Here is an 18380-nt window from a genome sequence, read left to right as displayed (position 1 = left end):
CTATATCAGATTTACAATGATATTTAGGAGAACACTTTGAGATGAAAGATTTGGGCACTCTCAGTTATTTCCTTGGTCTTTAGGTCTCGTCATGTTCTAAAAGGTATTATTTATCTCAGGCGAAAGATACGTCTAACCTTTTTACGCATTCTGATATCACTAATGTTGTTATTGCACCAACACCATTGGACTCCAATGTCCGCCTAACCTCTTTTGATGGTACTCCTCTTGAGGATCCCACTCGATATCGGTAAGTGGCAGTCTCATCTATTTAATCGTAACACGTCCAGACATTACCTATGCAATCCATGTGGTCAGTCAGTTCATGGCTGCTCATTGCACTATTCATTTTATTGTTGTTCTTTGTATTTTGCGATATGTTAAGGGCACCCTAAGACATGGGCTTTGGTCCTCTTCTCAGTATTCCTTAGTTCTCTCTAGCTATACTGATGTTGATTGGGGTGGTGATCCTACTGATTGAAGATCCACCACAGGTTACTATTTTTATTTGGGTGATTCTCTCATCTCCTAGCGAAGTAAGAAACAAACTATTGTATCTCGCTCTAGCACAGAGTCGGAATATCGGGCACTTGTTTATTCTACTTCTGAAGTCCTGTGACTTCGCTGGCTTCTAGCTGATATGGGAGCTCCCCAGGCCTCTGCTACTATTCTGCATTGAGACAATCGTAGTGTTATTCAGATTGCTCATAATGACGTGTTTCATGAACAAACGAAGCATATCAAGACTGACTGTCACTTTGTTCATCATCATATTCAAAGCTCCACTTTACGTCTTCAAGCCATATCTACGACTGAACAATCAGCTGATATATTCACTAAAACACTCTTTCCTGCATGCTTTTGTCAGTTATCTTGCAAACTCAAGTTGGTTTCTACTTTACCACCTTGTGTTTGAGGGGATGTTAATTTGTTATAAGAGTTGTTGAGTATTTGTTGTGAGAGTTGTTGGGAGATTATGCCTATTCTTAGATAGTTCTTTGGTATAAATACCCACGTATTTCACCATTCAAAGACACATAAAGAAATACAATAATATACCAATTTTTATATATTTTTTGTGTAGGACAATTGCACTTCTAATATTTTATCAAAAACTCAATAACATTTAGATACTTAATTCTGCCTTCCCTTCCTTTTTCAATCTTTTCTAATTAATCACTCCCCAAATTTAATTATATACTACACAAATACAATTAATGATCAATCATTATGTAACTTAGCTAGCTTGGGTCAATTTAATTTACTTGTCACAAATTGTGATCCAAATTAAAACGAACCCACGTCCTTAATTCATCAATAAATGTGAAAATGCAGGGGACGGTGGTCCACGTCCACTAGGTAAAAATTCAACCCACACTTTGAAAATTATAATAATAAACAACACATGAGGTTTGTTTTGTTATTTGGGATCTATAAATTTAAAGCATCTATATTGTATATGTGAAGTATATTTATTTTGGGCCCTCTGCATTATTCTAGCTCAAACATGTGGTTATCAGTTTTTTGCAGCCACATAATTGAATATGATTAGCTGAAAAATATTTGAGTGTATCTTAGATTATATGTAGACACTTGACTAATTAATCATAAGTTGTCACATAACAAATTTTTCAAAAAAATAATAAATTATTATATTTTTAATATTTTTTCTCTTTATAATTGAACCAGATCCATGAGACGTAATAAAAATGAGTGATTGCACATAAGTATTACTCATGGGCAAGTATGATTTATGCCTCAAAGAATTTACATGTAGTCCTAATCCATGTTCTCCATTCCTTTATATAAGAGAAATTTTAAAATCAATTTTTAGGGAAAAAAAATTGACACATGACAATTTTTTTATTGAACAAAGATAGGTATAACCTAGATACATGACTTAATTGTTTTATTTATGACTCCTCAATCTCTGCATTATTCGCTAAAGCAAATATAATTTAATTGATATACGAGTATATTAATGATCATAAAGTTTGTAATTCAAATCATTCTATTCTCAGTTAAACTAGAAAAGAGGAAAAAGCCTTTGCCTTCTCTCCCCTTCTTCTTTCTCTCTCTCTAGCATCAACTATTAATGCGCCAAATAAACCTAAACCCAACCCCTACCCTACTTTACTTGCTTCCCTACTTTCATGTCCTATAAACTTTCAATTCAAAGTTAGATAACATGTCATTCTAAAGATTATATCAATACTAATTGAAAAGGCAATGATACTATGAATTTTCATATAAGAAAACTTCTCCATCAACGAGTAGTAGCAATCTTCTCCTACGACTATTAATTTTTTTTGATAAATATGAGAAAGGAAGATATCTTGTAATACCCTGTTAAATCATCATGGACCTATAAATTTATCGAGATTATTTATATTGGATTAAAGAGATATTTGGCCTATTGACTTCATAAATGAGTGTTAAATAATTCAATTTCAACTGTGTTTACTATTGAAATTTGTTCGTTTATCGAAGAACTTTCATCTTTTTCTCTTTCTCTTTTTTGCACATTTATCGACTAATCTCATTTATGACTATGCACAAAAATACGAACTTTTTAACTTCAACCTATTAAATCCATACTTTATAATTCAATTTAGTGTCTCAAACACCTTCTAAAATATATTTGTAGTCCTTAAACTTTCATGAAATAATAATGTAGTATCTCAACATTAATTTGTAACAATTTAATTTTTATGTAGTTTCGATTTTGTAGTATTAGTAGTTTTTTAGTATACATGCTCATTAAAGTACAAAAACAAAATTATTACAAACGCAAAAAGACAGTGTTATGTTTATGAAATTTTAAGGCCCAAAGGTGTTTCTAAGCCTTATGTTTTATATGTTAAATGTATTCTTCATTTGCTTGGAAAACAAGAAGAAAAAATCAATGCGTAGCTTGTTAAAAAGTTAACAACAATAATTAAAAAAAAATTCTTGGTAGAAAATTAATCCACTAATTAGGTAAACTAAAATAAACTTCAAAATTTAAACAAGATAAAGTTTAAATCAACAGAAGATATATTATCTTTCAAGAATATAACTTTGTAATTGTGGACAAAATAAATAGTTGAACATGATTAAGGGTGTATTTGGAATATAATTTCAAATAGTTAATTTAAAAAATAAGTTTTTTTTTTAAAGAAATTTAAATGTTTAGCAACCACTCAAAATAGCTTTTCGGGTGTATTTTAATAAATTTTTATAAAAAATGTTTAAATAAAAATGAATATTTTAGAAAACATCATTTCTCAAATCATTCCAAACGGGCTCTAAGAATGTGTTTAGTTTAACTTTTCAAATGTTTAATTTAAAAAATAAGTCATTTAAAAAGAAAATTGAAGTGTTTGACATTCAAAATAGTTTTTGAAACATTTTCAATGTGTAATTTAAACAGTTTTTATCAAAAGAATTAAAATTTTTTGAAACAGAAACAAAACTTTTCATTGATCTAATGAAAGGAGGTTTATGCTTGAGATATACCGTTCGAATTACAATGAAACCGTAATAAGTAAAATAATCCTAAAATCTATGGTCGAAGAGCTCTTGAAAAAAAAAAAAACCTTTTTGAAAAACATTTTTTCTCTTGTCGATCTAGATCTAGTTAGACGCGACGTTTGAATATAACTCTATGGTGAAGGTAACACCCGTGTAATGTCAAAATTAGTTCCAATATGATAGATGTAAGCAAAATATAAATCATGTGGGTTACGGACATTAAACTTAGGATAAAATCTACATTATGGACTTCAATCTATAAATTCTTAGTACTACTAATAAAGTGTCTCATCTGATTGATAATGATATGAAGTAATTACATTCTACAAATCATACACATTCCCGTGAAAACCGACTCTTTTATTTATTTATTTTTATTTTTTCCTCTTTGAGTCAACTGGTGAGTTGCCAAACAATTTTATAATTTCTGCAATATTTTGCCTAAAAAATCATCTAATAATCCAATATTAAATTATTAATCTACACAACACAACACAATACATCGTTATCATACACATGCACACTTTTACGTTACACATGTGCCTATGGATGACGTGGAGAAGACGCGATGGAAAATTCGAAAAAGGACATGAGCATATTTAAAGTGTCACACTAATTTCCCATACCCATGTTAGGGGTAGAATCGTCATTTTCTTCATCGGCACCCTCTTCAATGACTCTATATATTTGCAGCGTTCACTTCAATGGCCGTGCTTCAGTTTCAGTCTGATCCCAATTCCCACCCGACTATTTTCATTTAATTTCTCAACGGAATCCCATCTCAACATGCGCACCGCCGTTCGGTGCGTACCCATTTTACTGATTCTGGCCGTTTTCTCGGCCGTTCATGCCTGCCCACCGTCGGAACGGGCAGCTCTTCTGGCTTTCAGAGCTGCCCTTCATGAGCCTTATTTAGGAATCTTCAACTCTTGGACCGGAGATGACTGCTGCAACCGATGGCACGGCATAAGCTGCGACCAGGTGACTCACCGGGTTGCTGACATTAACCTCCGAGGGGAAGCCGAGGATCCGATTTTCGAACGGGCTCACCGAACTGGTTATATGACCGGTTATATTTCTCCTGCCATTTGCAAGCTTACTCGTCTCTCTAGCGTTATTATTGCCGATTGGAAGGGTATCACCGGCGAGATTCCGAGATGTATAACCTCCTTGCCGTTCCTTAGGATTCTAGACCTCATTGGTAACCGTATCTCTGGCGACCTTCCGGCGGATATCGGTCGTCTCCGCCGACTCACGGTTCTGAACGTTGCGGACAATTTGATTTCCGGTTCAATTCCAGCGTCGCTTACGGCGCTTCCGAATTTAATGCACCTGGACCTCCGAAACAACAAAATCTCTGGTCCGTTACCCAGAAATTTCGGGAATCTGAGAATGCTGAGCCGGGCTTTACTGAGCCGGAACCAGATCTCCGGCTCACTTCCCGATTCTATTTCGAAGATCTACCGTCTCGCGGACCTGGATCTTTCTCAGAACCAACTATCGGGTGTGATCCCCAGTTGGATCGGCAGAATGGCGGTTCTGGCTACATTGAATCTGGACGGCAACAAATTCTCAGGCAGCATTCCGCCGAGTATTTTAGTTTCGGGAATAAGCGATTTGAATTTAAGCCGAAACTATCTAAGCGGAAACGTACCAGATGTTTTCGAGCAAAGTTCGTACTTCACAGTGCTGGATTTGTCGTACAATAACTTGAAGGGGACAATTCCAAAGTCGGTATCGGAAGCTTCATATATCGGACATTTGGATTTGAGCCACAACCATCTGTGTGGGCCGATACCGAGCGGAGCGCCGTTCGATCATTTGGAAGCAGCATCATTTGTTTTCAACGACTGTTTATGTGGGAAACCGCTCAAAGCTTGTTAGAAGTTTCGGTTCGGAAGCTTATAATTAAATTCATGTTTGTATTATTATGTATAACAACTCCAAAATCTTTTGCCTTTTAAAAGCTTTTTCCTTTTTACAACTCATTGATTATTATCATAATATTCTGTGTCTATTTGATAGAGGCAAATTTGGTAGTGATCGAGTGAAGTGCATGATATTAGAGTGAAAATAAGACTAAATATCATTGCATTATAGTTGATAGTGATATGATTGGAAACTGGGTCTTAGTTTGGGTCATACCTTCAAAAAAAAAAAAAAAAATAGTAAAATAAGTAGTTTTTTCTTTTAATTGTATTATACAAATCTTATATAGACCTTTGAATCGAATGATTAAAGGTTCATAGCCGTTTGTATTGGGTTGTTTGAGGATAATTTCTTAATTATTATACATTTTCATTGAATAATTTCTTCTTAATTTTATTTCTTTGAGAATGAAGCTTTTAATGTCCACCTTTTAATCTTTAACATGTTTTGAACCAATTCTAGGTTGTCATTATCCATCATTACCTATTTGGAAAAATGTTTACAAAGTAATAATTATCGAATAAAATAAATTTTTTAAAAATTTTCAGTTTTTGGTATGGTAGCGAACACCTAAATGTTTTTCTTCTAAAAGATATGTTTTTCCTTTTTTTTTTTTTTATCATTTCATTACTAAAAATTGATTGGCGGTGGGGATTCCTTGTGTCTCCAGAAAATTCACATCTCACAAGAATGTGCATTCATAATTGTCAGGAGCATGGACCATTTTTTTTCCCTCAGAGGGTGGTGCTATTAACAGTTATCAGAGGTAGATGTGGAAATTTAAACTTATATATTATGATTTTTAGTTTGGGATAAACTAATTGATCAATTGTGGTTAGAAGTTGATAGAAGCTATGGATAATATTACAAGAATGTTTTGTCATTTAAGATGGTGTTTGGGGTAAAGAGTGGAGTTATTAGACCAATAAATATCAAAAACTTGAGAAGACTATAGAGATGAAGAATAGTACTGTTACAATAATATAATAGCCAACATGGAAAAGTGAAATCATATTCAACCAAACACAATCTCACGGGATAAGAACATTTCTTCACGGGCCGCAAATGCTTTTCACTACAAGGAAAAAGAAAACATTTTCTAAAAACTGTCACAATCCTCTTTTTAGTGTCGTGTCATTTAGATTAGTCTTTTAATTTATAATTAGGCAAATAGGTGGGTTTGGATGAATCTTCTACAGTAATGGGTTTATCTCTTTTGACGAGTTAGAGGGCAAGTAGTAAATTCAATAGGGAGAATATAACAGAGAATGAAGCTTGAATAGGAACACCCAAAAAAGGATGAATCTTTACCATATTTATGTGCTCGATGAGATAGTTATCGTATAGCGATGTTAAGAGGAGGCTGTGCATTGAAAAGGGAAAAGGAAGATTGAATTTGAAAGGGATAAAAGAAAACAAAGCATGTGGAGAGGTGGGACAGGCTAATAGCTGTCTATTCAATAATTATTGGGGAAAAAAAAGACAAGACGAGCAGAAGATGATGATATTTACAATTCATAGTAATATCCAGAGTTCCACTCAATAATCATTTTATTTTTATTTCTATTTTTTGAAAATTGTATTTATTTTCTCACTATTTCTTTACAATGGTTCTCATTCATTCTAGTTTTTAAAATTTGGTTTGAATTTTGATAATACCTCTACAATGTAGTTTTTGAAAAAAAAAAATAGTTACAAAAAAATGATTATCAAATCAGCAAAGCCAAGGTTTGGAAACTTGTCGACTGGGACCGATTCCTTCAATCAGTTTCAGTGACATTCACAAAAGAAAGAAAGAAAGACCTCACGTGAACAGCCTTTATTTTCAGAAAATGACTCGCATCATTTCTTGCTTTTGCATTCAAACGAATAGAATACTGTCATCCACCATTTTTAACTCTTCATTGCTGCCGACCCATGGCAAAATATTTTATTCATTACATAGCTATATATTAATGGAATGAGCCTCTATTACAGTGGCAACAATTGGGTACATTGGCTCAACACAATTCAAGCTATAAACATCTTTATTATCCCACAAACTGTTGCAATAATCAGCTTCTTATAAAGCGATTCAGCAACTGATGAAAAATGAAAATAGGATCACTGAATAATCTATATAGTATATTGTTATTTGTAGTTACATACCCCACCACTAATTATAAACGTAAAAAGCTAATGATAAATCTGTAAACTATTTCAATCTTTCAACCTATATGGCTAAGCAATCATGTTGAAATAAACTGTGTAAGATTCATCTATGAAACTCAGCAATGGTGCCAAAAGAAAGTTCCTTGTCAATCCTTTTGCAACAAAGCTTATTGGATGATACTGACTTGCTCCATTTTCCATCACAAAGCTGGACGCTTTATTGAATCCATCGTCTAATGACAACTTTGACTTGCAGCTTAGTTTCAGCTGTGCACCAGATTCATAGTTCACTCCACTGTAAACAAAGCAGCCTTCATTGTCTGCGGACTCCAAGGATACGGTTCCATTCTTTCCATCTAATCCCTCAACTAAATAAAAATCAGAGGAGTGTCCCTCTGAGTTTGAATGTGCAATTGCAAGTTTCTCATCTTTTCCTTCGTTTCCTAGAACCATTCCTGGAAAATTGAATGGTTCTAGCATGACCCGTTTGCCAATAACATCTCGCAATTCTGTGACTTTGGCAGATGGGTCATTTAAGATGAGCCTGAATGTAGCGTGCACAGCAGAATCTGTCCCCCATCCAGGATACTTTTCCATTGTTATTGACTGGTTTGAATTTGTCAAGGCAAACGAGATCTTTCCAGATGCTTGGGAAAAAGTAACAAGGAAAGTATTGTACACGGCAGGAACAGGAGTTATCCAGTCTGAAAAAGAATCGACCAGTTCGGTTTTGATTTCCCGGTCACCACTACTATAGGCTGCCAGCAGATAGGGGCCAAACAGGATTGCTTTGATGGAAGCATATTCAGATCCATCATCTGAGTATATTTAGCCAAGAGTGGTTTAGTATCTAAACATTATAATGAAACATCTATGTCAGATCTGATAGACAATACCTTCAATAGCTTCAGTTCTTAGGTTAATGGGTAGCTCAAGGCTTAACTTGTCCCCTGAGCTCCATTTGTTTGTAACCGATTTGAAGTTGCCTGCAGCATAAGATAATAGGAATATGAAACATAAAATTTCACTGCAAAGATGTGCTGTTAAAAGCATCAGGTGAAAGTCCAATAGAAAAGTGACGCAAGAGGATGTACAGTAGTATAAAAGCCAGAACAAAATGCCAGACACATTCAAACGAATATGAAACACAAATCAAATTGTGCTTTTTCCTACCCTATAAAAAAGAAAAACCTGCTAAGGGTTATGGCGGTATATACCATTAGGGTTGTTTCCCAAACTCTGACCATTTAGTAAAACTTTTGCATCACTCGCACTTGTCCAACTTGGAATTCGCAAGTTAATGGTAGATGACTGTGCTGATCCCTGCATAATTCAGGTCACAAGGAAATTAGTTACCTCCCATGGAAACCACTACTCAACAAGCAGCGAAATTGAAAACATATTGGATTTGAAAGTTTCCTCGCCTGGATTCAGGCAATCTCTACCAGTTGCATAATGAAAACAAGATGACTTGCAGAGTTAGTTACCAAAGATGGTATAACAATTACGTTTTCACTCCTCACTTGTGCTTGGGATCAAGCAAGGACTGAAATCTAAATCTTTTGCTCATGTGACAAATTCACTGAGTCTTCGCTTTAGAGTTTTCCAGATTTCTAGTCAGTTTCACCTTCACAGGTTGAAGTATTTATTCTTACTTCTGAATGTGCAAGTACGTCAAACAATAATGCAACATTGCATCCAATCTTTTCTATTGTGGAACAACTTCTCCCAGCTAGACTAATCATATGTAATCCAAGGTCCACTGGTCCAGTGGTCTATCTTGGCTAAGCCTCAGCTCAGTTGGTTTGAATCTCGTTGTCAGAGCAATACAACTATTATGAGGGAAATAGCTAACTGGTCTTCAGTGTTACTTAACACATCCGGTTATGACTTCTTTGTTATAATTTCACTTCTAGCTTCATAAAAATATTGTTACATCTTTTACAACCCAATGATGTTAAACCACTGTGGGTTGGCCTAGTAGTCAATAAGAATTATGAAAACATTTAAGGGCTTAGAGGATTAGGCACCTACGCCGTGAGAATATCTCAATGTGTGCAAAAACTGTCCCAAACATCCACAAATATATATATATATATATATATACATATATATATCCACACATCCACATACTATTTAATGGTTTTAGTCTTTTTGAAAGTTCGAAGTCTTAAAAGGCTATCTGATCAAATAGTGAGATGAACATAGACAAAATCTTATTATCAGAAAGCATTTGTGAAAAATGTAAAAGTATCACCTTGGGAGAAAACGTCATTGTCATCCTGAGGTTTGGATCCTCTGAATGAATAGTATCAACTTCCTGATTAAGCAAAACATTTCCTGATTTCCACTCAAGAGAACTTGGTATGTACTGGATAACATAAAGCGTAGGAGTTTGTGCTTCCTCCTCAAAGTATATGGAATCACCCAACTTGGAGAATGATTCAATTCCTAAATGGCAACAAATGAAACAATTGAAAATGAGAGCAAGTAACAAAAACCTCTAAAGACAAGGTCTGCATTCATACTCATACAAGATTAATGAGAATAAAACTGATCATTTTCAAGTAATTGAAGAGAATAAAGGAAAAGAAATGCGTGAGTTTAATGAAGTCAAAACCTGTGCCATAGCAGCACCAAAAAGATTCAAATGGGGTCCCCCATCCATGATAGCTTCTGGCTTTAGAACTGCCACTACCTAATGGAAGCATGTAAATCATTACCCCAGGATCAGTTCCTCTTTGGATGCTCAGCACCCCATTTGTAAGAGCCCGCTCATAATAATCAGCGTATGCTATTTCCTTGGTCCATTTAAACAGGTTGCGAGAGACCTATAATATCACCAACTTGAGTAAAAAGAATTACGATAAAAGTTTCATCTAGAAACGCTTTTACAGCATCAACGTGATGTGTATAATGTAACCCTCACCCCCATCAGGATGATGCATCAAATTCTATACAAATTGTCGACAAAATAAAAAAGGAAGAGATTGGGGAAAAAATTTCAGCATATTACTCAATTACTGGTAGGATTTCTATTAGAAATATTACTAGAGTATTAAGGTAAATAACTATAAATTAATTAGCTATAAAGTGTATTATTCTGACATAAAACAGATAGGGAGTGTGTTATGGTATTTGATAATAACTTATAAATAGGGGTGAATGGAAAGAGGAGGATAGGCATTATTTGATAGTGAATTGGGGCTTGAGAGATATCTCAACAGGGGAGAGTCCAAGTACTCCTAATACTTTTATTTATGAGAAACAGAAAAATTTCACTGATAGTATAAAATTACAAAAGGGAAAATTGCCACGAGAGATTACATAATAGTATTCTACTGTGTAGTAAGAGACGTAAGACTGTAATCACAAAAAGATGGGGTGAGTTTACACCAAGTGAGAGCGATATACAAAAGATGATAAAAAAGCAAGCGAAATTCATCTCTCTATCTTCAAAGACCCGATTGTTTCGTTCATTCCAAATGAGTCATAAATATGCTTTGATAATGAGGGTCCACAAAATTTCCCTCTTTGCTTTGAATGGGTGGCCAATAAGAAGCACATTCCAATAAAGTGAGAGGGTCATTTGGGAACACTATATGGTAGTTGAAGAGAATTCTCTCCCAAAATGAGTTCTTTTTTCTTGGTATCCGTGAGTGTCCGGACTAGCAAATTCTATTGTAATTCCAGTTATCTTTCATATCAATATAGTGGGGTTCTATTCTATCAAATTCAATATCTTATTCTTCTTCCCAGAAGAAAGCAAAATAAAGGGTCGTTTATTTCCAAATGAGGTTAGCTGAGAATTAAAATAATTCCACAAAAATTATAGCCAAAGGAAAGAGTTATACCTTAAGCATGTTGTAAGTTGTACATGATTCTTCATTCTCCGTTCCTAGAGTGTTTGCCAATCTCTTGGGATCTGTCCTGCTCATAGGTCAAAGGAGAAAAGAATGTGATGGTAGAAAGTGCATGGAAAAAAGATAGAGAAGCCAACTTCAAAGAAGAAAAGGTTAGAATAGAAACAACTGTAATACGCAAACTCAAGATTTTCATAAAAGATGAAGCACAAAATAAGCAAATAACTAACTTGAGCCTAATTCTCACTTTTTAATTGCATAACACCATAATTAAGGAGGATGCAAGTTTTGAAACACAAGACAAACACATTTTTGAAAGATGGGCACTCAGGTTGAATATACATGGATTATATGTTTGCATTTGTAGATATGCAAAAAACCAAATGCAGAAACAGAAAATGAGAATTGACTGCTAAACAAATGAGTGTGCATTAAAGTCCTACAATACATGGCACATAATTTTAAATGACTTAAGGCTCAAGTGTTCATACCAGAACTCATGCACTGATGTCCCTCCTGTTGCATAGCTGTGGGAGGAGTTAACAATGTCCATAAAATATGCGGATATTTCCTGGAATAAAGAATATAAAGTAGCTCAATAAAAATAGCTTTCTAAGTCGAACCTGTCATTCAATCACAAACCAGAGCAGAAATTACAATTATACTAAATATTGACGAACTGAAAGAAAGTGCCACAAAAGAAGAGAAGGAGAAGGGGGAAAACTGTAAGTAAACTTAGGAAGAGATAAGAAAAGTTGTTCATAATTATTACAACATAGTCTTCATAAATTATGTGTCTTTGTCAGGAATGCACGCCTTGTCTGTTCTATTTTTCAAAATACTAAGAATAATCATAAAGAATATTTATATAAAGAAAAAGTATTAAAAAATCTAGTTCAGACATGAACTGATGTGAGGAAATTTACCTTGTACAGTGGATCACCGGTGACTTCATACCGCATTTGAGCTCCAACAACAATTGGGATATGTGTGTTGGTATGGAAACCTGAAATGTCTTCAGCCTATAATCAAAGGAGATGATCCCCGAGATATGAGTATCCCATTCAAAACAAACAGGATCTTACACTGTTAAATAATATTGTGATTTAGTTTTATGAACAACGAAATTAGTTCCAACGGTTTTCATCTTGTTTTAGAACTTTTGTTCTCAAATCTGAGGAGCATAAAAAATTGTTACTTTTAATAAAATAATAAAAGCTAGATTGCACAACATTTCATTCTTTCCCAAATAATCAACTGTGAATGTTCAATAAAACACCAACTCTACTGTACAACTATGGATTGAACAAGAAATAGATACCTGTAAGGCAAGAAGGCCTAGAAAGCACGGTTTGTCAAAAAGGTGTGCCAGTAATAAATGCTTTGTATTTCCCTGCATGTATTTACAAAGCACACTTCATAAGACTCTTATGCATAGATACCAACACTTTGTACATCAAAACTTAGAAACTCAACAATAAATAGCTAACTACACCTAGAACATATGAAAAGCTAAAATCAATTATCATAGGCAAGTTAATCATCCAATGAGTGTCAAGTTGATGCCACACAAGATATCCAGACAATTTCATCTAATCAAACCAACAGGACCATGTGATTTCTCAAGATATACTTTTTGGATATAATTAGACTTCTTTCTCGTAGAACGAATCGTGAAGTGTTTGGATGGTTTCCTCCTTGTTGTCCGTTGCATATGCATGAAAATATATATTAAATGGCAATTCAATTTGATGGATATTACCATCACATTATAGATAATATTAGACCAATGAGAGTAAGAATAGAGGAATCACATACTGTTATTCTGTACAACCGGTAGAGCACATCATTCATGCCACCAGTTTCTTCATTAAGTGCTCGATAGTGTTTCTCTACAGTGTACTTCAATATGACATTTTGAATGCGGTTGTAGAAGTACTCAACCATCCATGTAACCATTTTTAAGGCTTGGGAATTACCAGCAAAAGTATATTGATCCAACAATCCTGCCAATATCTGTCACAATAGACAAGATCAAACGATGTGTTAACTTCTTAGGACATTGTGTGTCTTAAGTCTTAAGGAAGCTTTACTTTGTGGATGGTGTAATATGGTGCCCAGACAGGTTGAATAGCTTCAAAACGATCAAACTCCTCAGAGGGGAAAGCAGAAAGATATCCTGTGCCCAGTTTGTCCTGACAAGTTGCCAAACCAGAAACTAGTGCAGACATCTTCTCTTTAAGAACAGGGTTCCCAGTGCTTGCCCACATTTGGGCTGATGCACTTAAGTAGTGTCCTTCAGTTTGAAAGAGCAAGTTATCAATTATTGATCACATAGGCTAAAGCTACAAAAACATAATTTGCAGTTCATAATCTACTTTCTAAACACCAGATCACAAAAAAGATCAAGAACACATATAGACATGTGGCCATGTGTCAAAGTGAGAGAGAGAGAGAAGGCCTCCATATTCAGCAGCAATCAAATATCATCGCAGTCATAAGAACATAATTGCCTTGCTACAAACTTTTTTCTTTTTTTTTCTTTAAAACAGAAACAAAACTTTTCATTGATGTAATGAAAAGAGTATAATGTTCAAAGTACAAGAAACAAAAGAACAAATATATAACTAACCAAAGAGATCTAGGATCAGCCGGTGCACCCGGCTATCTCTACTAGGTTGACACAACCTTAGCACCCTCATCATATCCTTACACAAAAGTTCACTTGATAAAATTAAAGAGTACATGATTACATAGAAGAGAGAAAAGCGTTCCAATTAAGACAAATGTCTTGAATAGAGTAATCTAAAACAAGCTTTGATTGGGAACTCCAAGAAGAAGCTAGTAAGCGAGTAGATCTCCAAGACGATCCGTCCAATCCAAAGTCTTATCATGAAATACTCTCTAATTACGTTCATACCAAATTTGCAACAAACTAGATAAGTCAAAGCTTAAACTACAAGTTTAGTCCTTCAACTTTCATGTTTGTGTCTAATTGGTTGTTGAACTTTAAAAAGTATCTAATTGATCTATGAATTTTCAATTTTGAATCTAATAGGTTCTTGACATATTCAATACTTTTTAACATTAGTAAATCTATAAATCATAACATTGAATTTTTTTTTTCATACAACATTAAACTTTCAATTTTGTATCCAATAGGTTCATGAATTTTTAAACTTGCCAAATAAGTTAAGGACCTATTAAACATAAAATTGAAAGCTTAAGGACTTATTAGACACAAGACCAAAAGCTTGGCGATTAATAAGACACCATTTAAAGTTTAAAGTTTTAATAGGTACGAGACTGAAAATTCAGAGACCTATTAGATACTTTTAAAAGTTCAAGGACCTATGTGACAAACTTGAAAGTCAAAGAACTGAACTTATAACATGATAGAAAACAACCAAGAACAATTATTGTGCATATGTGTGTTCGGGAGAAAGAAAAAGAGAGATCTTAGACTTCTGAATTCAGCAGTGGCCAAACTTAAGTAGAGATTGAGTTTAAGTCTGAAATTGGAAGTACAAGCCAAATTAGCATGAGAACTGACAAGTAACATCTTAAACTTCCGACAAGTTCCCAAATCCAAATCCTTCCTATCACCACAAAAAAAATATAGTGATGTACGGTCTTTCCTATTAATTAGTTGGTAAGAGTTTCCAGCATTTTTTGTCATTACCTAACTCGTTTAGTTTGGTTGTTAGGTTAGTTAGCTTTGTAAGTTAAGCTTAGCTTTTGATTCCTCTACACATACGGAGCATTGTCTTGCATTTGAGGTATTATCTCATTAATAAAATTTTCTCCAAATTTGGTCTACACCATACAGTCTCAACTAATCAATATGCAAGAACGAACAAAGTGGTGAATATTAGCAGGAACTGTTAATTCTCTAAAGTTCTAATCAAACACAGAGTTTTTTTCTCATAGCTAAAGCAGAGGCATCAAGCACTACCAGTATAATGGTCTTGGAATTTCAAGGATGGCTAATATTGAAAAAGAACAAAGAAGCAAAAAAAATGCCACGCTTTATATTTAAATTAAACTAAGCCTACATGTTTTTTTTATTCATTGCCTCTTCCTGACCACCAACCCTTTAAGAAATAAGAATTCAGGTTGGGGATGGGAGAGTGTGGAGTCAATGGACACTGTTGACACGAACTAAATGAATTCATAAATTTAATACTTAAAGGTAAATGTCTTTTCCAAAGCTATTATGGCCCTCTGTGCGACTAGTCTTATGGTATATTCTCAGAAGACAGAAGATGCCAGAAAAGATGAACATAACAACAAAAACCATATGGACAAGTAAAAGCACGATTCAAAGACTTGACTCACCTACAAAATGACCACGAAGCTCGCAGTCTGATTTTTCCCACCCAAGATACGGTTCTCCAGGTGTAGGCAAACCAGCTGTCTTCCTAAAGCTCCACAGCAACCTGTCCACATCCAACATCAATAGATACTTCAAATTTGTTGTTTGAGCCGTCCCATGTAACGAGTTTGGATCCAACCGTATGTCGTGTAAAGAAATTTCCTTGAGCAAACCGCCAGGAATTTGCAGCCCATCTTTATTCTTCATTTGTCTATACATCATTTCCCAATTAAATTCATTTTCTTCCTTCAACATCTTCCTTGGTAGCAAATTTGACCAAGCAAAGTCATCAGTTGGTGTCAAGTGGTAGTGAGAAAACATCTCTTCCTTCCATGTTCCATTATGTGATGATAAGAGCTCATATCTAAAAGTATGTGATCCAAGTTGAGTAGGAGTGTTTGTACACTCCTTTAGAGAATCACAATGACAGAGAAGGAACGCAATTAAGGCCGCCAAAACCACCCACATTTTAAGAGATTGGGAAATCTTCATAGTAACCAAAAAGAGGACGAGGAAAAAAAACTAATCAAATCAGGGCAGAAACAATGTGAAATAGAAGGCAAATCTGAATTCAGTGAGGGGATAGGATCAAGACACCATAAAACTGGCACTTAGCAAACAACCCAGCTAAAGAATCAGAAGCATTCAATCGTTAGTAATAAACCCAGAATGCAAAACCCCAAATTTCAGAAAGAACATAACCCAGAATGCAAGATAGAAGGAACAATCTTACATTCAGAAGCATGTAATGCAACAAATGAATAATGAAAAGGAAAAGATGGAGGAGTGAATGAGAGGAAGCACATGTGAGGTGGTATATATACAGATAGAATCATAGAACAGAGAGAGCCCCACAAATGAAGCTATAACTCAAGCCATCTCGTGAAAGGCAAGAATGGTGAAGTGAAAAAGTAAATTACTTCCTTTATCGAAATATACTAAAAAGTAAAGAACCAAAACTAAAATTCTAAAAGGTATTTTTCGATAAATGTGGGTGAAAGAGGGAGAGGGTATATGAAGACAACTTAGAATCACGGATATGGTGTCATTTTCTGCAAGGGTTTGACTCATTCGCAGGGATTCGAAAATACAGGAGGTGGGTTTTGAAGCCATTGGAGAGTAGAACGCACTCACAGTCACACACACAGTGGAATTGGAAGCCAAATTCTGATCCACTTCTGAATTTGGGATTTGGGGAATGGGAATTGCCATCAAACTCCTCATCTTCTCTGGCGCCTTCTTCTGCTTCAGTCCATCGCCAACATCCTTACCTTCTTATCTACAATTACTTTTTGGAGTAACGAACTATCAAATATACTGATTACTAATTTCTATAACTCAAATGCCTCCTTTCGTAAATAAAAAATAAAAAAAATAAAATAACCCAATGGCCTATGGAGTGCCCTTTTTACCCTTTCTTTATTGCCTTTCCATTCAGAAAATTTATATTGATGATCCAAAAATTAAGTTCAAAATATCAATTTATTCTATTTTTTTAAAAAAGAAATACCAAAAGACTTTTTGCTGATATCACATATGAATGAAGTTACAAATTTGTCCTTTCATTTTCTCTCGCGCGATTTCCTTTTCTTCTTGACTCCAATGCGATTTCCTTCTTCTTCTCGGATGAATTTCCACCTTTTCTACTCACTCGACGATCGACACGGCCTCCATTTCATAGTTTTGACAATCGTCATCCATTCATTCCTCAGTGAGATCTGGCCAAAATCGACGACCCTCCTCCGATCTGGCTAAAATCGACAACCCTCTTCCATTCCATACCCAGATATGACCGAAACCGACAACTCTCCTCTATTTCATTCCTTTGTGAGAGCGATAACGAGATCGAGACCGAGAGAGAGAGTGAGGGATAAGAAGACAGTTCATTTTTGCAGTGGTGTGTGGCTCTATGGTGGATGTTCGCAAATTGTTAGATGGATATTCACAAATGGATCGCCATCGAGAGCAAGAGAGGGTTTTTCCACGTGTACAAGTTTATTTTGATAGTTTCACCCGAACCTGACGTCAACAAAGGGTTATTTGGCTTTTAAAAAAAAAAAAAAAAATCGAGTCATTTGACATTTTGAACCCAATTTTTGGATCATCCGTACAAATTTCCGGTACAGTTCTTTGTTTTTTCATAATAAAAAAGAAAGTGAGGTTGGCAATCATTTTTTCAATAAATAATAAAATACTTTTACATCACAAAAAAAAAAGGCAAAAATCATCCATGAAATATAGTCGTAGTTGCAATTACACTTGAACTTTCCATTGTAAAATAAGTCCTCAACCTTTTTATATTAAAATTAGACCCTCAAACTTAAAATAATTATAAAAATTCGACCCCCATTTGATAAAAATTGAATATTCAAACTTATACAATTCACAATTGCTAAAATTTCTACCATAAGTTAAAAAAAGCATGTATCTATAATTGGGTCGTAAAATTGACTTTTCATGGGTTAATTTATCCTATTTTAAAACTGCTTTTGCTTCTTCATAATCTAAATATTTATTGGAGAGGAATATTTGTTTATGTAGTTGGAGCT

The 18380-nt window shown here is 34.6% G+C and overlaps 2 protein-coding genes across 2 annotated transcripts; one reads left to right on the top strand and one right to left on the bottom strand.

Annotated features, from left to right (window-relative positions):
- The first annotated feature begins 4209 nt into the window (after positions 1-4209).
- Positions 4210-5710, top strand: LOC120088683 (DNA damage-repair/toleration protein DRT100-like). The gene has a single exon (XM_039046102.1). The coding sequence runs from the start codon at positions 4300-4302 to the stop codon at positions 5395-5397; it is 1098 nt and encodes a 365-aa protein (XP_038902030.1). The 5' UTR covers positions 4210-4299; the 3' UTR covers positions 5398-5710.
- Positions 5711-7324: 1614 nt separating this feature from the next.
- On the bottom strand, positions 7325-17112 carry LOC120088146. Its single transcript, XM_039045247.1, has 12 exons — positions 15795-17112; positions 13550-13752; positions 13275-13472; positions 12778-12849; positions 12383-12478; positions 11948-12027; positions 11448-11523; positions 10214-10424; positions 9851-10044; positions 8811-8916; positions 8490-8579; positions 7325-8411 (listed from the first exon to the last, which is right to left on the bottom strand). The coding sequence occupies exons 1-12, from the start codon at positions 16321-16323 to the stop codon at positions 7663-7665; spliced, it is 2604 nt and encodes an 867-aa protein (XP_038901175.1). The 5' UTR covers positions 16324-17112; the 3' UTR covers positions 7325-7662.
- Between the last annotated feature and the right edge of the window lie 1268 nt (positions 17113-18380).

This window comes from Benincasa hispida, chromosome 10 (genome assembly GCF_009727055.1).
Source record: "Benincasa hispida cultivar B227 chromosome 10, ASM972705v1, whole genome shotgun sequence".
In the NCBI taxonomy this organism is placed as follows: Eukaryota; Viridiplantae; Streptophyta; class Magnoliopsida; order Cucurbitales; family Cucurbitaceae; genus Benincasa; species Benincasa hispida.
The sequence above is the reverse complement of the archived record's forward strand: the minus strand, read 5'-3'. Positions and strand labels throughout refer to the sequence as shown.

Excerpts from the sequence above, each read along its gene's own strand:
- LOC120088146 (XM_039045247.1), bottom strand. The coding sequence starts at position 16,323 with ATGAAGATTTCCCAATCTCTTAAAATGTGGGTGGTTTTGGCGGCCTTA. Across the intron at positions 12,479-12,777 it reads TAGGCCTTCTTGCCTTACAG|GCTGAAGACATTTCAGGTTT; the intron begins GTATCTATTTCT and ends CTTTGATTATAG. Across the intron at positions 12,028-12,382 it reads CCGGTGATCCACTGTACAAG|GAAATATCCGCATATTTTAT; the intron begins GTAAATTTCCTC and ends TCTTTATTCCAG.
- LOC120088683 (XM_039046102.1), top strand. The coding sequence starts at position 4,300 with ATGCGCACCGCCGTTCGGTGCGTACCCATTTTACTGATTCTGGCCGTT.